Raw genomic sequence first — 26,522 nt, 5'->3', positions numbered from 1 at the left:
CCTCGGTGGGTTGTCTAAGTACAACCCATCTCCTCATAGATGAGACCATTCACCCTACGTCATACCACTTTAATGTCTCCACTAAATCTTTGAGTTTGTTCTGGCCTGGGTGATTGACCTGGGATGATCCATGAATCTGAGTGAGTGAACTGGCTTTGATCATGCCTTTGTCACGCCAAGGCCCCGTATTAAAGCTTTAATCAATAGGGAAAATTAAAACTTGGAACAAATAGAAAGATATTTAAAATCTTGCTTCTTTTGTTGAACCACAGCAGCATTTGTGGAAGGGCGTTTTGTAGATCACGTGATACATGTACATTATATCTGGCTGGATGCCAGTCCATGAGCCGCTTTGATTAAGAATTTAAGTTAGGGTGGGCTGTTCAGCTTATTAAAATTTCAATTTATAAAGAATGTGATGAGATGTTGAATCAGGGTTCAATCTGTGTTTGCATTGCTTGTATGGGCAAAAGCAAAACACACCAGCTCTGATCTAATCTCAAGTTCAGCAAAATAACCACTACCCTACATGGCCATATGACTCTTTATTGCTGATCAAAGAATCATTACTAACACCAGATCTGTTATGTGCACGGGAGTCGTGACGGTTTCTCCAGAGTGCATCTTTCCAGAGAGACCCTCTCCAGAGATGCTGCCTGTCCTACTGAGTCAGAGGGACCTGTCCCGGGGAACTCCCAGCCTGAAGCTAGGCCTCTGTCAGCAGACAGTCCCAGTCATTTGCCATTGATCAATGAAGAGAACATTGGCAAAAATAACTCTCCCCCTCTCCCCACCACCCTTGCCAAATGACAGAATAATGAAGCCACCTTGATAACCCATCTACAACCCAAATACGATCAACTAACAGCAGTGACAAGGAACTGATACAAGCAGTACATTTGCTGTACATGGTGTGTCTTCCTTCACTGTCCCACTGAGCAAGCTTGGCCAGAGATCCTGGTTCAGTAAACAAAGCACCAAGCAACTATGATATCAAAGCACATTGGCCCAGAATATGTATTGTTCTGTGGGCGAAATTTCTCAAGTGAAAGAATGTCACCATATGTGAGAATGTAAATTGTGGGTTCTACTAAACCCAGAAGGTTTCTCCTATCCCTTTGAAAGTGGCTGTATTTATTGTGGTTTGTGAAAACATATTTCTGATGTGGAATTTTATAAAAAGATGTGATTGTTCAAAGAAGCCATTAATCCAAACTAAACAAATTACAGTGTTGTGTTATTCCACTGACTCCACAAGAGGAATCTAATGATTGAATGCGGCCTGTTACAGGGTTAGAGAAGGAGCTCAAATCCTTCAAAGAAAAGCTCATTGAGAAAATTAATTTGACACTATGGTAAACCTCTCCTAAAAGTGGCCGTGAATGCAATTGCCCATTTGATTGGTTATTTAGATGTTGAATATCTGCTTAAGTGGCCAGGCACGTATCTGAGTTGGTTGTTGCAAATGACGTTCACCAAGATTAGATTAGATTAGGCACCGTGCCAATCTATAAGCAGCGTTTGCTCAGGCAAAATGTAACTAAAGCAGCCACTGCAGACGCCAGGAACTGCAGTTCATAAGTGATAGGATCAGAATTAGGCCATTCAGCCCATCAAATCTACTCCGCCATTCAATCGTGGCTGATCTATCTTTCCCTCTCAACTCCATTCTCCTGCCTTCTTCCCATAAACCCCTGACACAGATGCTGTAATTTTGCATAGAACACAAAGTGCTGGAGTAACTTAACGGGTCAGGCAGCATCTCTGGAAAATATGGAAGCTCCCGACCCGAAACATGGCTTATCCATGTCTTCCAGAGATGCTGCTTGATCCGCTGAGTTACTCCAGCACTTTGGATTGTAAAGCAGCCATTCCCAGCATTGCTGTCTGATGAGTAGACGTGAGTAACACTTCAAATGACTACATTTCATATTTAACACAGCAAATGGTATATCTTAGATAGACACCAAAAGCTGGAGTAACTCAGTGGGTCAGGCAGCATCTCTGGAGAGAAGGAAAGGGTGATGTTTTGGGTCGAGATACTTTATTTTAATGCATGGTGACCATGTGTCTAACTTTGGTTTAAACCAGCATCTACACTTCCTTCATACACAAATGGTACTTTTTTTCCTCATCTTCAAAACCTCTTGCTTTGCCCTTTTGTTTCTGTTTGAGTTCTTCTTTGCAGTGCAAGCTTCTGAGAGTTCTGCGCTCCTCAATTTTTTTGATTCTTTCATCCCGCTATTAATGACCTGCCATTAGCCTCAGAGGCTTTATGTCCTGCAATTTCCTCACTAAACCTCTCCACCTTTCATCCCTCATTTAAGACCCGCTTTGAAACGCCATGCATTTATATGACTCTGTAACATTAAAGCTGTCGCCCATCCTTCCTAACATCTCGTTTGCTGGTTTAGTTTTGATTTTTATCTGCTGCAGCTATAAATGAAACACCTTGATAAGCTTCTGTCGGCAATAAATGCAAACTCTTGCTATTGTCTCTTTGGATGAATCATTCAAAATCATTATCTTCAGTAACTGAAATATATATTGACAAAAATAAGATGTTAAATACAATGATTGCAAAAATAGGATGATATTTGTCCAACAAAATATCTTTCATAGCATTTCATTCATTCATTTATGTTTTTGCTGCTAAGGAGACCCCTGAATGATATGAACATGTTGGGTTTTTAACACTTGGTGTGGTATATTTTTAATATATCAGCAAAAATTGAAGTAGGAATGAACTGCAGATGCTGGTTTAAACCGAAGATAGATGCAAAGAGCTGGAGTAACTCAGCGGGCCAGGCAGCATCTCTGTGGAAAAGGAACAGCTGATGTCTCGGGTAGAGACCCTTCTTCAGTCTGGCCCGCTGAGTTACTCCAGCTTTTTTGCATCTATCTTCAGCAAAAATTGAAGGTTAGATTCTGAATAATTGGCAACGTTTATCTACTCTTTCTCCAAAATTGACTTTAGCAGAATCTGAAGATTGCATTGTCTCTGCATGCCCAGTAATGCTATTTATAGCCATCAGATACCTGTGAACAGTCTTTCCGTGATCATGGGTTCTTTCTTTACAATTAGAAAAGAAAACAAAGTGGCTGATTAAAGCAGAGCTATTACTGCTTATTGCTAATCTCCACTGAAATATTTATGAGGCTTGTAGATTTTTTTTAACATTACAACATAAAAACTGCATAAGCAATGAACTTCTGAACATTTCAGGAGTAGATCTTTATTTATATATGTAAGTTTATATTTTATTCAAATGATTAAGTCGGAGAACTCATTAATCTTGCACAAACTTTTAACAATCAGACCCAAGTATCTGATATAGTCCTCTCTCCGGAAAAAAAAAAACAGATTATTAAGATCAGAAGTAGTCCGTGGAGGAGGTGGTAAGGAGTGATCTGAGAACATTGATGGGTAGAAGGTGAGGCTGTGGAAGTGTGGGAGATGGAGGAGGCTGCGGGATACAGGTGGAGTTGTGGCCTAGCGGTGAGGTTGTCAGGGAAGGACAGGGATAGTAGCTGTGGACAGCTTGTGCTCTGTTTATAACTTCAAATGCCATCATCTATCATACAATGTATATATATATATATATATCAAGAGAAACATACAGCAGATGCTGAAAATCTGAAATATGAACTGAAAATGCTGAATTTGTAGAGAGAGAGGGTCAAGTCAAGTCAAGTCAATTTTATTTCTATAGCACATTTAAAAACAACTCTCGTTGGCCAAAGTGCTTTACATCAGTGCAGGTACTAACGTGCTACATACAGTGGTACATAGATCAACAATATATACATACATACATACATACAGCGCTCCCTCAGAGGACCTCAAGAAAGGCTTGAGAGTAGAAATAAGTTTTAAGTCTAGACTTAAAAGAGTTGATGGAGGGGGCAGTTCTGATGGGAAGAGGGATGCTGTTCCATAGTCTAGGTGCTGCAACCGCAAAAGCGCGGTCACCCCTGAGCTTATGCCTAGACCGCAGGATGGTCAGTAACCCCAAGTTGGCCGATCTGAGGGACCTGGAAGAGAGAGAGAGAGAGAGAGAGAGAGAGAAAGCGAGTAGGATAGTTCACATTTCAGGTCAGTGATCCTTCATTTGCAGTCAGTTTAAGAGGGCATTATTGGTGAAGATATGTGTGCATTCTGACATCCTAATGTCCTTCTTAATAGAGACACAAGGAACTGCAGACGCTTGAATCTTCCGTCAAGCACAAAGAGCTGGAACAACACAGCGTGTGAGGCAGCATCTCAGGAGGACATGAATGGGTGAAGTTTCGGGTCGGGACCCTTCTACAGAAACATTGCCTGTGCGTTTCTGCCGGTGATGCTGCCTGAAACACTCGAGTTGCTCTGGCACTTTATGCCCCCCCCCCCCTGAATGCTGTCCTCCTCGCTGGTTCAGCAAAGCGCTTTTTAGTGTAATCTATGGCTTGCAAAGTCATGTAACCTCTCGAGCCACTTCCTGAGAACTCTCCACAGACACGGTGAAGTTGCTCACTGGCACCTAATGGTGGCGCAGCGGTAGAGTTGCTGCCTTACAGCGCTTGCAGCGCCCAGTACCTGGGTTCTATCCCGACTACGGGTGCTGTCTGTACGGAGTTTGTACCTTCTCCCCATTGACATGCATGGGTTTTCTCCGAGATCTTCAGTTTCCTTCCACACTCCAAAGACGTACAGGTTTGTAGGTTAATTGGATTGGTAAATGTAAATATTGTCTCTGGTGTGTTAATATGCAGGGATAGTGTTAATATGCGGGGATCGCTGGTAGGCATGGACCCAATGGGCCTATTTCTCACCTTTAACAGATCCTCTGACATAATCACACCTGTTTGTTTAAAGCTTGATGTGATGACATTTTCTGACCTGGGTCTGAAGAGGGGTCCAAATGATCATGTATCTGTACACTGTGAATGGCTCGATTGTAATCATGTATTGACTGGATAACATACAACAAAAGCTTTTCACTGTACCTCGGTACACGTGACAATAAACTAAACTAAACCCAAAACATTGCTGGTCTATCTATCCTCCACAGATGCTGCCTGACCCACTGAGTTACTCCAACACTTTGTGTTTTATCATCTGTCGTTCCTTGTGTCTCCATAGTTAATTCTTTCCTCTTTAATTCTTTTCATTTAGGCCCTAGAGAACGAGACGATAAACTACCACAACCGGATGCAAGCATTGGAGGTGGAGATGCAACATAAGGAGCTGGATACCCAGGAGCAGGTAAAGGACAAGCAGCTAACGTACACTAAGATTTAATAGGCAACCGCTTCTTTAAAGCAAAAACATCCGTGGTGGAAGGGGACAATGATTATTGGTAAATTACTTGAACAATAACATTTGACAGTGCTTTGTGGAAAGGTCAACAGAATCATCTGTATCGCTCTTGCAAAGAACCAGTACTGAATGGCCTCCACGTGTGCTCTAGGATTCTTTGAAGATGCTTTGGTTATTTCTAACCTACAATGCAAGAATTCATTGATGTAGGGGGAAACCCACATGTCACAGGGAGAACATGCAAACTCCACACAGGCAGCTGCTGAGGTCAGGATGAAACCTGGGCCTCTGGCGCTGTGAGGCAGTGGCTCCAGCAGCTGCACCACTGTGCCACCTGGATGATAACTAACTTTAACACCAATTGGATATAATCTAAACTTGTTAGCATCTTGGTGCTGATATAATCAAACACTTCCAATTTGATACTTCCCAAATTAATGTCGGGCCATCAATTCCTATTTGAGGAAGAAATGCTTCATTTTGGTCAATTGGAATGTTACCGTTGCCAGTGAAGATGCTATTCTAATTCACTTCACAGGTTTTGGAGGCAGGGATTTTAATTTGTATTTAATGCAGCTAGCTATCTGTATTATCATTGATAGGATCCAAGGAAAACTGCTTGTGAAACGATTTCCCGATCTAATAACAGTGGAATAGGTGTGTGCCATTTGGTCGTGCACGATGTTCCAGCATGTTTACTGTTCACGGCAAGGTTCTTGGTGCATTTCGTTGTCTCTGTACTGTACACTGACAATGACAATTAAAATTGAATCTGAATCTGAATCTGAATCTTGGGAGGACATGAAGTGTCTTTGAAGAGACCTACCCTTGTATTGTAAGAAATGTGGAAGTGTAAATGAACTGAACAAGATTCTGTGGAGTCATTAGGTATTTTTTAGTGATGTGCTTGAGAAATAAATGTCACTTAGCACACCAGGGATAACACTGAGCAGGTCAGCCAGCGTCAGTAGAAGTAGGAACAGAGAGAATGTGTCCATTTCTGGACACCACACTTCAGGAAAACATGAAGGCTTAGGAGATGTAACACAATGTTTGTGGGGAAGAGGGAATTGAGTTAAGTGGGTAGAGTGGAGGACTAGGCTGTCCTGGCCGGCAGCCACAGGCCAACTTGCTGGAGTATTCAAGGTTTAAGAAAGAACTGCAGATGCTGGAAAAATTGAAGGTAGACAAAAAATGCTGGAGAAACTCAGCGGGTGAGGCAGCATCTATGGAGAGAAGGAATAGATGACGTTTCGGGTCGAGACCCTTCTTGTATTCAAGGTCATCTTCAATGTCTTGATTCACCAGCCTGATGGGCCTGTCCCACTGTACGAGTTCACCCAAGAGCTCTCCCGAGTTTAAAAAAAATCAAACTCGTGGTAAGCACGGAGAATGTACGTAGCGGGTATGTCGGAGATCGGGACGTCTCTTCGCGGCTTGTAACGCTAACGGCAGGTACTCGGGAAACGCGGTAAGCTCAGGAAGACTCGTGAAGATTTTTCAACATGTTGAAAAATGTCCACGAGAGCCCCGAGTACCTACAAGCGACTATTACCATAATTCTTCGGGTTCGAATTAGGGAAAACTTGGGAGAACTCTTGAATTAGCTCGGAAAGTGGGACAGCCCCTGCTTCAAGAGGATATCTATCGACCGGTGCCCAAGAAGATCACGGTGACCTGCCTCAGTGACTACATTGACCATAATGAAGTGCTTCAAGAAGTTGGTTGTGGCCTGAATCAGTTTTTGCTTCAGACATTACCTGGATCCGCTTCAGTTTGTCTCTCTCCACAACAGAGCAACAGCAGATGCTATTTCACTGACACGCTGGACAATGGGGACAATGGAAATGGAATAATCAGGCTGATTTTCATCGATAACAGCTTGCCGTTCATTACAATCATTCCCTCGAAACCTATCACCAGACGCCAGTGCCTTCCTTTGCAATTGGATCCTTGACTTGCTCATTAGCTGATCAGCAGGTACAGCTCCTCCAAGCTGACCATCCACAGAGGTGTACCTCCAGGCAGCTGCATTTCTCCCTCCTGTGACTGACGGCGTCACTAACCACAGCTCCACAGCCATGCACGTTAGCTGACAGCACCACTGTAGTTGGCCAAATCGCTGGAGTGAGATAGAGTACAGGAGTGGGATAAAACTCGTGTTCGTGTGCTGCCACAATAACATGCCAACCCGGGGCATTTTAACATGGGATTTATTCAATGAGAGGACAAGGCAACAGCAGGATACTCCCAGGTTCACTACAATGTGAAATGAATTATTTCTGGTAATACATGCCACAAATTATTGTCAGCCTTGTTTGGGCCAGCACATCCCAGCCTGTGTCTCCTCCTCAGGGCTCCTGGTACAAACAGCACCACCCAGATCAAGAGGAATGCATCACATATAGCACCCAGGCACAACCTCACACTGTTCGCATGTGCCTCGTAACTCTTTACAGTGAAGTCACTGCTGTAATGAAGAGCAGCACACATCGGCGCAGCGGGTAGAGCTGCTGCCTCACAGTGCCAGAGACCCGGGATCGATCCTGACCTCTGGTACTGTCTGTGTGGAGTTCACACGTTCTCCCTGTGACTGTGTGGGTTTCCTCCGGGTGTTCCGGTTTCCTCCCACATCCCAAAGACGTGTGGGTTTGTAGGCTAATTGGCCTCTGTAAATTGCCCCTAGTTTGTCGGGCGTGGATGAGTGTGGTGGGCCGAATGGCCTGTTTTCGTGCTGTATCTCAAAACTAAGCAGAAGCAGGACACTCCCAGGCTTACTACAGTGTAAAATGAATGCATTATTCCTCAATACCACGTGCAACAAATTGTTACCAACCTGATTTACATCTCAACCTGTACCTTAGGGCTTCTGGCACAAACACCAGCACCCAGAGAGGGGGAGGATGAGATGAATGAGAATGGCATTCGTATAGCACCATGCACACCCTCACTTTGCTCCAGAGTGCCTCGTGACTTTGTACAATGACTCACTGTTGTAAAGGAGGGAACACTACTGCATGCCCCCTCAAAGAGCAGTAGAAACAAGGAACTGCAGAAGCTGGCTAACAAAAAAAAACCACAAAGTGCTGGAGTAACTCAGCGGGTGAGGTAGCATCTCTGGAGAACATGAGTAGGCAATGTTTGGGGTCGGCCTTCTTCTTCATACGTTTAGGGACATTTAGTTATTGACCAGATAATCTATTTGTCAGGGTACAAATTGAGGAGTGAATGCTGGCCTTGGTGAGAACTGTTGTTTGAAATAGGAGATGTCTTTACCTTGAGAGGCTTGTCAGGATCTTAGTTTAATGTTTAATTTGAAAGACAGTACCTTTTATAGTGCAGCAGCACTGCTGATATCTTGGACAGTTCACCAAGGAGTAATCTGGAGAGCCTAATATCAGTATCCATTGATGATCTGGTTTATAGACAATAGGTGCAGGAGTAGGGCATTCGGCCCTTCGAGCCAGCACCGCCATTCAATGTGATCATGCCTGATCATCCCCAATCAGTACCCCATTCCTGCCTTCTCCCCATATCCCCTGACTCCGCTATCTTTAAGAGCCCTATCTAGCACTCTCTTGAAAGTATCAAGAGAACCGGCCTCCACCGCAGAGAATTCCACAGACTCACAACTCTCTGTGAGAAAAAGGGTTGCCTCGTCTGCGTTCTAAATGGCTTACCCCTTATTCCTAAACTGTGGCCCCTGGTTCTGGAATCCCCCAAAATCAGGAACATGTTTCCTGCCTCGAGCGTGTCCAAACCCTTAACAATCTTATATGTTTCAATAAGATCTCCTCTCATCCTTCTAAACTCCAGAATGTACAAGCCCAGCCGCTCCATTCTCTCAGCATATGACAGCCCCGCCATCCCGGGAATTAACCTTGTAAACCTACGTTGAACTCCCTCAATAGCAAGAATGTCCTTCCTCAAATTAGGGGACCAAAACTGCACACAATACTCCAGGTGTGGTCTCACTAGGGCTCTGTACAAGTGCAGAAGGACCTCTTGTTATAAAGGTCATTCTTCACTGCCTGCTGTACCTGCATGTTTACTTTTGTAGACTGATGAACAAGGACCCCCAGATCCCGTTGTACTTACCCTTTCCCCAACTTGATGCCATTTAGATACATTTAAGAATATAAGGACTTAAAAAGGGGGAGTAAGTCATTGAATTTGTTCTGCCATTGAAGTAGAGTGTGTCTGACCCGACACTTGGCCTTAGTTGGACTTTCCCGCTTTATCCCCTGAATCCATGGTTTTCCTCAGCCCAAAAAACCTATCACCATCCCAAGAACGCAGGCTGAATCAGTATTTAATTCTTGTTGACAGAGAATATCAAAGATTCATACACAACTCTCTGGAATAAAACAAAATCTGCCTCGTGTCAAATTCAAATGGGTGTCCCTTTATCCTGAGACTATGCCCAGAAGTCTTGAGTTTCTCCCGTTAGGTGAATCATCCCCACTCCATCTACTGTGTTGAGTCCAGTCAGAATCTTGCCTTCTCATACAACTTCTCTACTCTAGAGAATATCAATGCATAAAGGGCCTGTCCCACTTACGCGATTTTTTCGGCAACTTGCCGGCACCTGTCACAGTCGCAACTGTTTGGGCGACTACTCATGGCCACACAGGCCTCACCCCGTGTGTCGCCCAAACAGTCGTAACTTTCTCTAGTCGCCGTTGGATTTTCAACATGTTGACATTTTTCAGCCACCTGCTGCGACTATGACGGGTGCCGGCAAGTCGCCGAAACAAATTGCTTAAGTGGGACAGGCCCTTTAGTTGCCCGGCAAGTTTTTTACACAGAGAGTTGTGGGTGCCAGGAACGCGTTGCCAAGGGTGGTTGTGGAAGCTGACACCATTGTAGCATTGAAGAGGCTTTGGGATGGGCACAGATATGCAAGGAATGGAGAGCTATGGATCACGTTCAGGCAGAGAAGATTAGTTTAATTTGATATCATGTCCAGCATAGGCATGGTGGGCTGAATGACCTATCCCTGCATGGCACTGTTCTATGTTCTATGTGTGATAGTTCCTCGTGGAGCAATTCATCTCATCCCAGATGTTAACTTAGTGAATCCTCAGATTGGTATATCCTTCATTGTGAGGGTGGTCTCGAAAAAAGACCAACAACGAGGTTGCAGCAAGACTTGCTGCTCTTATACGCCATCACCTTGCACTACTGGTCATTGTCAGAGAAAACTAGCAAAAAGCGCACAAAATGCACACAATGGGGAATATAAGAACTTTTCAAGGTGAATATGCATGGGCGGTGTATGTGCCCCATGAATCTAGTGTGGACATGTTGGACAGATTATAATGTAGTACCTTCAGTATAAGACTATCAAACAGGTTGAGGATAAACTGGGGACATGATTCCCACCCTCCCCATTAATATAAAGTTCCATGGCAATGGATCAATGCTGTGTCCTTTCACCATGCATCAAAATCCTCCTGCTTATTTTCAAATGGAATGGATTTGGAACTGTTTCACTCAGTTCCTGGTCCATCCATGTCCATGCATAAAGTACCTCAGTGCATTGGGGCATCTACAAAGACAGTGGCTGTGAGAAATGGGAGCATCATACGTCAGCAGCGGGAGAAACTTTAACGGTTGGCGGAAAGCGCATTATTGGCCCAAACGGAGCAAGCTTTCCTGTGTGTACTCTGTACTCCATCACTCAGTGCCTCACCTCCGCTTTGCCGGATGCAGGAGTGCTGGTGGCTGAATGAAAGAATGTTCTGTTCCATACACTAACATTACTCACCTTGATGAACACAAATGTCTTTCAAAGATTCCCCCAACACAGGCTTTTTGTCTCTGATAGTGTGTTCCAGTCAGTGACACCACATGAGCTGTGGAATCCTTTAGTCACAGGCTGCACATCTAAGGCAGGATGCTAATGTGCTCAGAGGGGCAGTCTAGGGCTCCTTTTATTGCTGTCTCAGCCCCGTTCCGAATTAAGCATAATCTTTTAGTGCGGAACGGCAAAAAAAAGGGAGGCTTTCCAGGTGGGCAATCGGAACAACAAAAAGCAGATTCAGAAGGATGAGGCGAAAGAACCAAGGAGCCCTTAGATGTGGTTTGAATCCAGCCAAGTCATGGCAAAGTTTAGATGAGGAATTCACAGCAGAATACAACCACAGGGATGGAGGGGATTAATAACACAGTGCTGAGAGATGTCGGGAAACATATGATGATAATAGCAAACAATTTTTAAAAAGCAGCATTAAGGCAGATTTGAAAGATAATAGCAAAACTTGAATATGACTCTCCGATGCATTGTGAAGGACACCAGCTCAGTGACAGGAATTCACCCTGTTTTAAATGTTTGAAGGACAAACAAAAGATCAGCTCCTAGCTACCCAATGGACTGTCGTGATTATTCAACATCATAATATTTAGACGTCACCCTCCAAAGCAATTGAACTGGGAGATATCTCAGATGGTCTGGTCACTTTGATAAAAAGCACACTGTTCTTCATCTGTATGCAGTTGTGGAGCTACACAGCACGGATACGGGCTTCAGGCTCAACTTGTCCATGCGACCAACATGCCCCATCTATGCTAGTCCCATTTCATCTACATTTGTCCTGTCTCCCTGTAAACCTTTCCTGTCCATGTACCTGTCCAAATATCTTTTAAATGCTGTTATAGTACGTGCCTCAACTACCAGCTGGCTGCCAGAGGAGGTAGTTGAGGCAGGTACTATAACAGCATTTAAAATATATTTTAAAGTGTCCAGACCACCTGACGTTACACCACAGGCTCCTATTACACCTCTCACCTGAAACCTATATCCTCTGGATTCCCATACTCTGGGTAAAAGACTGTGCATTCACCCTACCCATTCCTCTCATGGTTTTACACGCCTTTATAAGATCATCCCACAGCCTCCTGCACTCCAAGGACTAAAGTCCTACCCTGCTTGACATCTCCCTGTAGCTCGGGCCCATGAGTCCAGTCAGCTAACATTCCCTGCTGGGTATTTATTTATTTTTTGCCTATTACTGAAACCCAATTCATTCAGTGTTAGAGCTTTGTTCACGGTTCCTTCTCTCATTCAATGAAACACCTCCTTTACTTTGGGGTGAACCTCTCAGATGGACCTGGTGATGCTGTTTCATAGAAGACCATGCAAGATCTCTCCTGGCCATGATCTAGTTCTCAACCCATTCACAAAGATTACGTGGACAAAAGTGCTGGAGAAACTCAGCGAGTGAGGCAGCATCTATGGAGCGAAGGAATAGGTGACGTTTCGGGTCGAGCTGTGGCTAAAATTGATCTTCAGAGATATGCACTCCCAGGAAGTTGAAGTTGTTGACTCTCGCCACCATCAACCTGTTGATGAAGACAGGTTCATGGATGCTCATGAAGAATGGCTAAGCATTCCTGCCTGAACATACTCCGCAGCACTTGTCCACATATAAATAACTTAATAGCGTTGGGATTCGGCTCTGCAGGTCACCGGACTCTGAACGTATGTCATCCTGGACCAACCATATCGAAGCTATGGCCATGAAAGCACACCAACTCTCTACTTCCTTTGAAGGCTTAACAAGTTTGGCGTGTCCCTGACAGCCCTCACCAACTTCTACAGATGTGCAGTAGAAAGCATTTTATCAGGATGCATCGCAGTCTGATTTGGTAACAGCTCCATCCAACACTGCCTGAAATTGCAGAGAGTTGTGGAACCAGCCCAAACCATTATGTAAATCAACCTCCCTTGCATTTACTCCATCTATACATCACGCTGCTCAGCAAGGCCACCAGCATAATCGAGGACTAGCCTCACCCCAGTCACTCCCTTTTCTCCCCTCTCCCAACAGGCAAGAGGTACATACATTTGAAAACGCACACCTCCAGGTTCAGGGACAGTTTCTTCTCAGCTGTTGTCAGACAAGAACGGTCCTCTCTCCTGCTCAAGTGCAATCCTGATCTGCGATCTATCTCATTGAAGACTTTTCAACCATCGTGAATCGGACTTTATCTTGCACTAAATTCTGTACCCATTATCCTTTATCTGTGCTCTGGACGTTTTAATTGTATCCACGCATAGTTTTCTCATAAATAGGATAGCACACGGACAAAGGTTTTTCACTGTTCCCCGGTCTACGTGACAACAATGAACTAAACAGAACTTATACAACACAATAGGCTGATCCTCTAGGGCCCGACTGCAGGAATGCCTCACTAAAGGAGCTGTTTGTTGGATGACATGGAAAAAAATAAGCATCATCTACCCTTAGGTAAAAGGCTGGGCAAGTTTCTACAAAGTCTTGGCCAACATTTATCTCCCAGCCAATGACAATAAATCAAATTGTCTAGTGATGTATTTAACTGCCTTCTGTGGATGCGTGTAGTGTGTGAATTGGCATTGGAACTAAGACTATACTTCAAAAATACTTTATCACATGGCAAGCATTTAGGGATGTCCTTAGATGGTGAAAGATGAAATGGGAATGCAAGTATATCCTTGGAGAAAGTGTAGACTATTTTGGAGACTACTGAGAGAAAGTGATGCCGAATTCCTGACTCCCCGCTCCCCAAGGAAAAAACCTCCAAGCATCAAAGTGCTCAAATTTCATCGGAATATCTTGCATTAAAATGAGATCACTTTTCTTCTTAATATAGAACATAGAACAGTACAGGAACAGACCCTTCGGCCTATAATGTCCGTACCAAACACAATGTTATGTTGTGTCAGTGAAGAAAACGAATGGCATGTTGGCCTTTATAACAAGAGGAATCGAATATTGGAGCAAAGAGGTCCTTCTGCAGTTGTACTGAGCCCTAGTGAGACCACACCTGGAGTATTGTGTGCAGTTTTGGTCCCCTAATTTGAGGAAGGACATTCTTGCTATTGAGGGAGTGCAGCGTAGGTTTACAATGTTAATTCCCGGGATAGCGGGACTGTCGTGTGCTGAGAGAATGGAGCAGCTGGGTTTGTACACTCTGGAGTTTAGAAGGATGAGTGGGGATCTCATTGAAACATATAAGATTGATAAGGGCTTGGACACGCTAGAGGCAGGAAGCATGTTCCCGATGTGGGGGAATCCAGAACCAGGGGCCACAGGTTAAGAATAAGGAGTAAGCCATTTAGAACGGAGACGAGGAAACACTTTTTCTCACAGAGAGTGGTGAGTCGGTGGAATTCTCTGCCTCAGAGGGCAGTGGAGGCAGGTTTCCTGGATGCTTTCAAGAGAGAGCTAGATAGGGCTCTTAAAAATAGCGGAGTCAGGGGATATGGGGAGAAGGCAGGAACGGGGTACTGATTGGGGATGATCAGCCATGATCACATTGAATGGCGGTGCTGGCTCGAAGGGCCGAATGGCCTACTCCTGCACCTATTTTCTATTAATCTCATTTGCTTGCAGATGATCCATATCCCTGCTTATCTAAAAGCATCTTAAACGCCACTATTGTATATGTCTGCACCACCACCCCTGGCAGTGCGTTCCAGGCACCCACCACCCACTGTGTAAACAGAAACCTGCCCCATGCATCTCCTTTAAACTTTGCCTCTGAAAAGCATTGCCCTCCAGAACTTCTTCTGAATCTCCAAAGGATGTAGAATCATTCCGCTCAACCTCTCCTAATGAAAATCTCAGGCTCAGTTGAGTGAATCTCCATTATAATTACACCCTCATCAGAGAACAAATGGAACACTGCACCTCAGGTGTGATCTCACCTGAGCCTTGTTTAGTTCCCACAGCAATTCTCTACTCTAAAACTCCAACGCACTCACAGTAAAAGCTAACATAATATTTGCCATCCTAATTGCTTCTTGTAACTATCAGTATTCTGTGATTGATACAGACCTTGTCATTTATGCTAGAATGCTCCTGCAAAGTGCTCAGAAATGTTCATGCAATTGGCCAGCAGACGGTGTTGATGGAGTAATCACTCATCCAGTCACATTAGCAGACAGGCCTAAAAGCAGCATCCCCACCCAAGCCCCCACCCCCACAACTCTCTTTACCTGTGTTTTTGCTTTTTAAATGGCCATAGGACAGCACACTGAAGCAGACAGCTAAACCATGTGCTGTCTTGGTGGTAGAACCCCATATGGAACTGGTGCGCTACAATGCTTGACAGCTCTATTCTGCATTCTGGATCTTCCCCTATGCTCTACCTATTGGGACTTGATTGTATTTATGTATAATATTATCTGATTTGATTGGGTAGCATGCAAAACAAAGCTTTTCACTGTACCTCGGTACATGTGACGATAATAAACCTAAACCTTGATCTGGGGGAATGGCCTGAGAAAGAGGAGGTAGTTGAGGCAGAAAGAGGTAGTTGGGTCAGGAGGAGCTGTTGAGGCAGGGACTACCACAATGTTAAAGAAGCATTTATTGTCAAGGGCTTGGACACGCTAGAGACAGGAAACATGTTCCCGATGTTGGGGGAGACCAGAACCAGGGGCCACAGTTTAAGAAAAAGGAGTAAGCCATTTAGAACGGAGACGAGGAAACACTTTTTCTCACAGAGAGTGGCGAGTCTGTGGAATTCTCTGCCTCAGAGGGTGGTGGAGGCAAGTTCTCTTGATGCTTTCAAGAGAGAGCTAGATAGGGCTCTTAAAAATAGCGGGGATATGGGGAGAAGGCAGGAACGGGGTACTGATTGGGGATGATCAGCCATGATCACATTGAATGGTGGTGCTGGCTCGAAGGGCCGAATGGCCTACTCCTGCACCTATTGTCTATTGTCATTTAGACAGGTACATGGATAGGATAGGTTTAGAGGTATATGGGACAAACGTGGGCAGGTGGGACCAGTGTTGATGGGGCATGTTGGTCAGCATGGGCATGATGGAATGAAGGGCCTGATGGAAAGGCTTGGTTATGGACCATGGAAGATCACTTTCAAATTAAGTAATGAAGCTGTAACCTTAATGTAGATGTATAGAAGGCCGATGTAGAAGATGGTTCCAAGACGGGCCTCGTTCTGGGCAGGGCAACTGTTAAGCTATGGACTCAAATAAGATGTTAAATTTGAGACAAAATTAATCCTCCCATTAGGATGACTTGCCGTTATTTGGTCAGCATCTCCTTGCTGTTGGGTTGGCCACACAAGATTGATTACACTTTCGAACTTACTATGCCAGCATTTAATAGATATATGGATAGGAAAAGTTCAGAGGAATATGGGGCCAGCTTAAGATGGGGCTGAAGGGTCTGTTTCCATGCTACATGATACTATCATTATGACTTTGATTGTTTAGCGTAGTGAGATATATTGTTGTTACAAAAGGCTCTACACAAATCTGTCTTCCTTTTCATAAGATATAGGAGCAGAATTAGACCATTCGGCCCATCGAGTCTGCTCCACAATTCGATCATGGCTGATCTATTTTTCCCTCTCAACCCCATTCGCCTGCCTTCTCTGCGTAACCTTTGACACCCTAACTAATCAAGGACCTATTAATCTCTGCTTTAAACAAACACACTCAGTTGGCCTCCACCGCCGTGGGTGGAAATGAATTCCACAGGTTCACCACCCACTTGTGTTCCACTCTTCTCAATATAGAATCACACGTTAAAAACAAACCAGAAGTACAGTCAAGATGTGGATCACAGAAATGACCGACCGAGACACTACATTTAGAAAAAAATAAAGCTTGTTTTGTCTGACAAATCAGACCAATTTTCCAAAATATGGTCTCCTTTCATTGAATTTCTTCAACAACAGAATGGTTGAACACAAATTCAAATCCGACGCTAGGGTCTGGTGAGCGGGCGTAGGGAACGGTAGTGGGATATATCTCTGCTTTTTTATTTTCACTTCTTTGTTAGTTCTGGGGTTTTTCTTCTTCCTTTTTCGTATCTTTCTTCTTCCTTTTCATTCTTTCCTTTTTACTTTTTTTCCAATTCACTTCTCAGTTTATAAAATGGTAAAACTCAAGCTGTACGAAAATTGTATAATTGGTATGTCGATTACTTTCTCCTTGTACAATTGCTTCTAATAAAATTAATATTTTTTAAAAAACAAGTTTTTATTGGAGACGCGAGAAAATGCAGATGCTGGTTTACAAATAAAAAAACACAAAGTGTTGAAGTAACTCGGCAGGTCAGGCAACATTTCTAGAAGACACGAATAAGTGACGTTTCGGGTCGGGATCCTTCTTCAGGCTTCATACTGAAGTAGGGTCCATCCATAGAGCGTCCCGACCCAAAACGTCACCTATCCATGACACCCTGAGATGCTGTCTGACCCCCTGAGTTACACAGGCACTTTGCGTTTTTTTAGGAAGCTGTTATTCCTACTTGAGTTATCTGGTCATTACTGAGGCTGAAAGAATGATGCAGTGAACTGTTCTTAGCAGCAGTTTCTCAATTCCTGTATCACCTCACACCTTTGCAGAAGAGTCCTCCCTCCTGCTGAGAGTGTTTGGTCACACATGTCTGAGTGACAAGCATAGCAATTAGTGATCTTGCTGCTAATAACATTTTACTTGTAGATTATATTATCTTGCCTGATTGCCGTGATACACCGAGGAGATTAAGGCTTTTTTATTATTTTATTTGGAGTATCTGTCTCTGTTTTTCTCTTTCTCACCATTTACTACTTGCATCCTTGAGTTTTGGCAGAGCTTCTTTCGATGAGGTGTTCAAAAAGCTGTCTTGCAGAATGACTTTGAAGTCCTTGCCACTTTGGAAGGAGCCTGCCTTTTTTCCTCGGGGTTTGTGGAGAGCGGGCAGGAACTGGCTGCATGGCACCCATCCCTGAGCGCTGGTGTTAATCCCGGTCACTTGTGCCACAGCTCGCACGCTCGCTCTTGTTTCAACTGAGCCTCACCCAAGGGAAAGCATCTGCTGAAACCTGTAAAAGCTGAGAATAAAAGTACGCCAAGCCGGTGTGAAAGAAAACTCGTGCTTAAGAAGGAACTGCAGATGCTGGAAAATCGAAGGTACACAAAAGTGCTGGAGAAACTCAGCGGGTGCAGCAGCATCTATGGAGCGAAGGAAATAGGCAACGTTTTGGGACGAAACGTTGCCTATTTCCTTCGCTCCATAGATGCTGCTGCACCCGCTGAGTTTCTCCAGCATTTTTGTGAAAGAAAACTCAGTCTACGACGAGCAAGCATTGACAGGACAGAACATAGAACAGTACAGCACAGGAACAGGCCCTTCGGCCCACAATGTCCACGGCAAACATGATAGATATAGATATAGATAGATAGATAGATAGATATAGATATAGATAGATATAGATATGCCATTTATTGTCACTATACATGTACAGTGAAAATGAAAGCTGCTCGTACTCAGTGCATACATACAATTTAGCACAAAAAACAAGAAACAGAAAAAACAAAAAAACAGAAGGGAGAAGGGGGGGGGGGATGGGGGCGGGAATAGGTGCACAATTTCTGCGGCGCTACATACATATATACATATATACAGATGGAAGTCCGTGTTGGGCAGTGAAGTCAGTGCATATGTGAATTAGAATTAATAGTAGTTATAATTCTCGGAAAGCAACTATTCCTGAGTCTATTTGTCCTGGATTTGATGCCAAAAGAATTTGTAGAAGGGTCCCAAACCAAAACCTCATCTATCCACATTCTCCAGGGTTGCTGCCTTACCCGCTGAGTTACTCCAGCACTCTAGGTCTTTTTCAAAAACGATAGCAGCTGCTTGCACTTGGTCCATTTCCCTCCATTCCTGCATATCCATGTGCCTATCTAAAAGCCTCTATGTTCCACTGTTGTATATGGTTCCATCATCACCCCCTAGCAGACTGTTCCAGGCACCCAAAAACTCTATTAAATAGGTTGGATCATTCCTATAATGTAGAGCACTTCCTTTAGGATAGAGTGCAATTGAAACCAAGACATCATTGAAAGAATGATGGGTATCTGAATCCCTGCAGTGAGTAAGGAAGAAGACCCAAAATATTAAAAATGTACCTGGATGAACACTTGAATACCAAGCCTGCAGGTCTCTCTCTCTCTCCCTCTCTCCCTCTCTCTCTCCCTCTCCCTCTCCCTCTTACAACATTCTTAAGGGGTTGGACAGGCTAGATGCAGGAAGATTGTTCCCGATGTTGGGGAAGTCCAGAACAAGGGGTCACAGTTTAAGGATAAGGGGGAAATCTTTTAGGACCGAGAAGAGAAAAACATTTTTCACACAGAGAGTGGTGAATCTCTGGAATTCTCTGCCACAGAAGGTAGTTGAGGCCAGTTCATTAGCTATATTTAAGAGGGAGTTAGATGTGGCCCTTGTGGCTAAAGGGATCAGGGGGTATGGAGAGAAGGCAGGTACGGGATACTGAGTTGGATGATCAGCCATGATCATATTGAATGGCGGTGCAGGCTCGAAGGGCTGAATGGCCTACTCCTGCACCCAGTTATTTTCTATGTTTCCCTCTCCCCCTCCCATCCATTACCATGTGGCTCGGTGTCAATGCTTGAAGCAGTTTGGGATCTATCCCTCACCCTGAGTGAGCACCATGCAGCTCAGTCTGGTTTTAGACTGAAGCTTCACGATGTCTCGAGCTGTGACTGCCCCCGGGGCCCCCCCCACCACCATATTCTATAGAATATTAACATTAAGGACACAATGGGTTGAAGGTGGATTTGAAGAAGTCGTCTTAATCAGTTTTCCTTTATTTTGAAATGCAGAAGAAGTTGTCCTTGAAAGACGTTTGATGCCATGAGTCAAGTAAAACTGATCCACCCCTATACCCACCCCTCCCTCGTTCATCTTTAATTGCAGCTGTGATTCACAGCAAGGTGGGTTGTTGTCCCCAACAACAATAATTTAGTGGCATTGTCAGAATTCACTGAGGTTCAAGTCCTCACTGACAAGGCAGCAGTAAAGAGGCTTTCATGAGTAGGTGAGGTGAGAGTGAGGGCGGGGTGCCTGATCATCTTTTGAAGCCAAAAACTGAAGATTTTTTTAAAGCGTTCAAAATAATATGGATAGCATCTGTTTGGTGTTCTCCTTATTATCACACTGAGTTATAGGAACATGTTACAGATCTTTTTTTCTTTTTTGACATCCTTGTTTTGATGGGAATCGGATCTGTGCCTTACAGACTTCAAAGATATATCGCTGCAGCTAAAGTGTTTTAGAAAGATGCAGAACAGGCTGACAGGTAAGAAATAACTGAGCAACCTACTGAAAGCTGCCTCTGCAAAATCCGGTGGGGCTCTGACCACTGCTAAGGTTCAGTCAGATATCCACACCGCCGATTTGGCTCCCTCACTTGAGGTTGTTGCACACCTTTTGTATGCGTAGGACAGACCTGCGACGGTGTTGCCTCTTTCAAAGTTGGCCCCCACCCCGCTTCCCGCCAGATGAAAAGCCCTGTCCCACGGTACGAGTTCATTCCAAGAGCTCTCCCAAGTTTGACCTGATTCGAACTCAGAGATTTACGGTAATGGCCATTCGCAGGTACTCAGGGCTCTCGTGGACATTTTTCAACATGTTGAAAAATCTTCACGAGTCTTCCCGTGCTTACTTGCCGTTGGCGAGTCTTCCCGAGTACCTGCCGTTAGCACTTAGAGACGTCCCCGAGCTCCGACGTACCCGCTACGTTCATTCTCCGTGCTTACCACGAGAGCTCTTGGAATGAACTCGTACCATGGGACAGGGCTTTTAATGGGGGTGCCAATATCGGCTGCACCCTGGAATTTGTTTCCCTCCTCCTCTCTACCTCTTCCTCTTTCCCCAAGAAATTCTTTCCTTGCTGCTCCCCACCTCTCTGCCTCCCTCTCACTTTCTCCAAGGAATTCCTGAAAACCTGCCATGTTGTTCGGCCTTTTCCTTGTCTGTCCAAATGTCTCATTTATGTGGCAACCTTTAGTTTAGATGTACAGCATGGAAACAAGCTCTTCAGCCCACCACATCCACCCGTTCACGCCAGTTCTATGTTAACACAGCAGAAGGTTCCCAGGTGGCAGCAGCAAGCGGTAGCGCAGCTGGTTGAGCTGATGTAATGCAAAGGAATGTGTTATAGTTGCTTCCTGAAGGAAACATTCTATATCCTGAAAAGGAACCAAATTCCTCTATAAGATATATATACTTGGAATATACTTGGAATGCTAACTTGGGAATTGATGATATATAATAATTCATCATCTGCATATAATGATATTTTATTATTGGAGTATTTAGTGTTATAGCCGTGAATATTCGGATGTACTCTTATACTTTCCGCTAGAGGTTCAATCGCAAGGGCAAATAACAGGGGTGATAATGCACATCCCTGTCTATTGCCCATTTCGAGACAGACAATACATAAAAGTTAACATAAACATCCACCACAGCCGATTCCTCACTGTGATGGAAAGCAATAAAGTCTAATTTTCTTTCCTCTTTATTGTCCCGTGGTCGGGGCAATCGAACCATCCGCAGTCATAACATATAAGATTGTTAAGGGCTTGGACAGGCAAGAGTCAGGAAACATGTTCCCGATGTTGGCGGAGACCAGAACCAGGGGCCACAGTTTAAGAATAAGGAGTAAGCCATTTAGAATGGAGACAAGGAAACCTTTTTCTCACAGAGAGTGGTGAGTCTGTGGAATTCTCTGCCTCAGAGGCTGGTGGAGGCAGGTTCTCTGGATGCTTTCAAGAAAGAGCTAGATAGGGCTCTTAAAAATAGCGGAGTCAGGGGATATGAGGAGAAGGCAGGAACGGGGTACTGATTGGGGATGATCAGCCATGATCACATGGTAAGACTCGAAGGGCCGAATGGCCTACTCCTGCACCTATTGTCTATTGTCTATTATCTCCCACAGCCGGCGATCGAAGACCCCACATCGGGGCGGTTGAAGCTCCCGCAATCAGGGCGTCGAAGCTCCCGGGGATGGAGCTCCCAAAGTCGGTCCCCAAACAAAGGACCGCGAGCTCCACGATGTTAAAGTTCACTGGCTCCCCTGGTTGGAGCTTCCAAAGTCGATCCCCAGCAAGAGGCCGCCAGCTCCTCAATGTTAGGCTGCAATGCAGACGGAGATACGATATGGGGAAAAAATCGCATCTCCGTCGAGATAAGAGATTAAAAAAAGTTTCCCCCAATCCCCACCCCCCACATAAAACAAAGCTAAAGAACACTAAAACATACCTCTAACACATACTATAAAACAACAAAGGAAGGAAAGGATGAGACAGGCTGTTGGCAAGGCAACCGCTGCTGCGCCACCAGGTGGTTCATCCATTTCTCATCCATATCAAAATCCAGCACAGATTGGGGTTTGGCATCCTTGCCTCAAATACATCAGAAGGAGCTGCAGATGCTGGTTTAAACCAGAAATAGACACAACTGGACAAGCAGCATCTCTGAAGATCAGTCTCAAGAAGAGTTTCGACCCGAAACGTCACCCATTCCTCCTCTCCAGAGTTGCTGCCCTGTCCCACTGGGTTACTCCAGCATTTTGTGTCTATCTTGCCTCAAATACCTTGCTCCTAAGATCTCAAATTATTTCTGTAGATCTTTACAGATCTGTTGCTCCATAAAACTTTGACTCAGTGTTATACAACTGTTCTTAACATGTTTAACTCAGGCAGAATTTTGCCTGGAACATTTTTATTGTTTAAAGCACAACATGAATGAGGGCTGTTGTTATTCTACTCCAATCTATATTTATGCAGTTCCCATGCTCACAGTATCTGCAGAATGCTAGTTCTGGGACTCTTGACTGAGACACCTAATGGAATCTAAGTTGCATTTGCTCAGCATTTAGACGCAGAAGGTGTTGCCCTTTCTTTTCACTACCAAGTTTGATAGCTCGGTTCCATTCAGTTAGACTAACTCCAGATGAAAGCAGAGCAAGTTAAAGATATGGGAGATCACTCCAGTTTCATAGCCAAAGTTTATCCCTTAAGCAATGGCAAATAAGCAGACGGACAGGGAGATCGCCCTCTCCCTCCCGTCCTTCCCCCCTCTGTACCGGCTGCCCAAATATTAGGAGTGTGGGGCTAAAATGTAGCCAAAGCTTGAGGAGTAGCCCCTTCAGATAGTCGAACAGGGGCTGCAACCTCTCACACTGCACGTACAAATGGAACACGGTCTCTTCCTCGCCACAGAAGTGACAGGCGGCTGGCGAGTCCGTGAACCGGCTCAAGAACCTGTTACAGGACACAGCCATTTTGTCTCCACCCCAGGTCCCCGAAGTAAAGGGGGAGGACTCCCTTATAGAGAGACATCCACTGTGGACCATTCCCGCCTTCAAACCATGGGATGAAGAGTAAGCATTCCCTTATGCGTAAGAAAGAACTGCAGATGCTGCTTTAAATCGAAGGTAGACACAAAATACTGGAGTAACTCAGCGATTTAGGCAGCATCTCTGGAGAGATGGAATGGGTGACCTTTCGGGCATGCTCTTATGCCTTTTAGACAGACATGTGGATACGCAGGGAATGGAGGGATATGGATTGCGTACAGCTAGTGCCTACCCTGAATTATATCGAGTATGTTGAACGAAGCTACCTTTTATTCTTCCAAACTCCAAAAACTGAAGCCCAACGTTTTTAATCTTTCCTCGTAAGGTAACCACATCACCACATTGTCATGGGGGCTTGCAGGTGGAGGATTGGCTGCTGTGTTGCCTATAATGCACTGGCTGTTTCGAGTTAGATACAGAAATGCTTAATTGACTGCATTGAGGTGGTGATAAATATGTTTGTCTTCATCCCTTTAATAACAACACGTTCCATTTCTGACAAGTCTCCACGTTCAGTTGCATCATCGGCAGACTTTGTCCATCTTGTAAGACACGACAGCCTTTAGTTAATTGTATGAACTGATTGACATTCTCCCCGCTTTCGTTTCAGATCGTTCAAACCCAGCAAGAGTGCGAGATGAAAATCAAAGGACTGATGCCCGCTGCCATCCAGAAAGAACTTGAAGACACCATTGATTCCATGAAGTCTCAGGTAAACCTCGTCAGTTTCCTTCCTGTCTTCTGAAGCGATTAATTGGTTCTGGGATGGATGTCTCTGTCCGTGGGTGTCAGGTATCTTTCCAATGCTTCACCATGTAGCTGGTCCTGGTCACTGTGAGATATCTCACCAACGCTGAGGCAGCAACAGGACAGAAACACTGGGACATTTCCCTCTCGAGCAGTATGCCACCAATGCCATCAGTTGCATTCCTTGGCATTCAATGTTATTACTATCAGAGTTCCCACCATCGACGTCCTGGGGGGGTCATCATCGACGAGAATCTCAGCTGGACCAGCACGTATGTAGACTTTAGACCTTTAGAGATACAGTGCAGAAACAGGCCCTTCGGTCCACTGAGTCTGCACTGACCAGCGATCACCTCATACACTAACCTACACACACTAGGGACAATTTTTACAACTTATCAAAGCCAATTAACCTGCAAACTTGTGTGGAAAACATAGAAACATAGGAGGAGGCCATTCGGCCCTTCGAGCCAGCACCGCCATTCATTGTGATCATGGCTGATCATCCCCAATCAATAATCCGTGCCTGCCTTCTGCCCATATCCCTTGTTTCCACTAGCCCCTAGAGCTCTATCTAACTCTCTCTTAAATCCAGAGACACGGAGGGAGCTGTCTCTGCGGAATGCCGAAAGGGGAGGAAATGGGAAGATGTGGCCAGTGGTGGGATCCCAATGGAGGTGGTGAAAATGTCAGAGGATTATCTGTTGTATGTGACGGAAGGAACTGCAGATGCTGCTTTAAACCAAAGATAGGCACAAAATGCTGGAGTAACTCAGCGGGACGGGCAGCATCACTGGAGAGAAGGAATGGGTGACGTTTCGGGTCGAGACCCTTCTTCAGACCGTCTTTGGAGTGTGGGAGGAAACCAGAGCACCCAGAGAAAACCCATGTGGTCACAGGGAGAATGTACAAACTCCGTACAGACAGCACCCATAGTCAGGATTGAACCTGTGACTGCTGTAAGACTGCAGCTCTACCGTTGTGCCACCGTGCTGCATATCCCTGTGCTTATCCAAGAATCTCTTAAATGCTACTATTGTATCTTCCTCCACCGCCACCTGAGGCAGCCAGCTCTCTCTGTGCAAAAGACGCCCCACCCATCTCCTTTCAACTTTGCCCCTTTTTAATATGTATGTTGCCTGATCAGCTATTAAGATTAAGAACACAAACTGCCGTTCTCCACCCCTCAATCACATGGAGCCACTGGACCCATTTGCATTGTCACCTCACTCGGTGTATTCTGGCCTGATACACTTAACGGAGTTAGCAGAGTGAACGAGTTACATGTAGAAATGTGCTGTCCTTATACAGCTGTGTCCTTGTCTGAATCCTTGCGCCACTATCTACGTGGCTGGCTGCCGCCTGTAGGGAGCTGTGCAGATGACTTGCACCTCGTTGAAGCTGGCAAAGTGGCAGCTTACAGCAGGGTTTGCGGGGTGGTGGAAGAGTATTTGCTTCCCACAACAGCTCCGGTGAGATTTTATTTCACGTTGTGTTTCCTGTCGACTGTTTGCTGTGTATAGTGTGGAGATGCCAGCACGGCGACAGTGCCAGAGCAGACGATGACTAGGACAGGTTTTATCTCTTTGAAGGCAGACAAAAATGCTGGAGAAACTCAGCGGGTGCGGCAGCATCAATGGAGCGAAGGAAATAGGCAACATTTCTCTTTGGTAAACACTCTGGAGTTTAGAAGGATGAGAGGGGATCTCATTGAAACATATAAGATTGTTAAGGGCTTGGACACGCTAGAGGCAGGAAACATGTTCCCGATGTTGGGGGAGTCCAGAACCAGGGGCCACAGTTTAAGAATAAGGATTAAGCCATTTAGAACGGAGACGAGGAAACGCTTTTTCTCACAGAGAGTGGTGAGTCTGTGGAATTCCCTGCCTCAGAGGGCGGTGGAGGCCGGTTCTCTGGATGCTTTCAAGAAAGAGGAACGGGGGGCTCTTTGGGGATAGATCAGTCATGATCACATGAATGGCAGTGCTGGGTACTCGAAGGGGGACTCCTGCACCTATGATCTATTGTGGCATTGTCAAAGCAGGAAACTCACTACACCTAATGTCAGTGGCTATTGTCTACCAAACCATTGAAATCATCTCCAGATTCAGATTCAGATCAGATTCAGATTCAGATTTCTGAGTATTGGAGAGAGTATTGGATGCCAGGGGTGGTGGTGGAGGCAAATACCAAAGTGGCCTTTATGAGACGTTTAGATAGCCACATGGATTTAGTTTAGTTTAGAGATACAGCGTTGAAACAGGCCCTTCGACCCACTGAGTCCTCACCAACTAATCGTCAC

At 44.9% G+C, this 26,522-nt stretch overlaps 1 protein-coding gene across 3 annotated transcripts in view; it reads left to right on the top strand.

The window, feature by feature from the left end:
* The window catches only part of cep112 (centrosomal protein 112), a 286,047-nt gene that overhangs the window by 245,189 nt on the left and 14,336 nt on the right, over positions 1–26,522 (top strand). For all 3 annotated transcript variants that reach the window (XM_055653750.1, XM_055653748.1, XM_055653749.1), the window contains 2 exons: positions 5,156–5,245; positions 24,084–24,185. In XM_055653750.1, coding sequence (XP_055509725.1) covers positions 5,156–5,245; positions 24,084–24,185 — 192 coding nt within the window. The remainder of the gene's footprint in view (positions 1–5,155; positions 5,246–24,083; positions 24,186–26,522) is intronic.

This window comes from Leucoraja erinacea, chromosome 23 (genome assembly GCF_028641065.1).
Source record: "Leucoraja erinacea ecotype New England chromosome 23, Leri_hhj_1, whole genome shotgun sequence".
Lineage (NCBI taxonomy): Eukaryota > Metazoa > Chordata > Chondrichthyes > Rajiformes > Rajidae > Leucoraja > Leucoraja erinaceus.
Note: the sequence above shows the minus strand (reverse complement) of the source record. Positions and strands in the feature narration are given on the sequence as shown.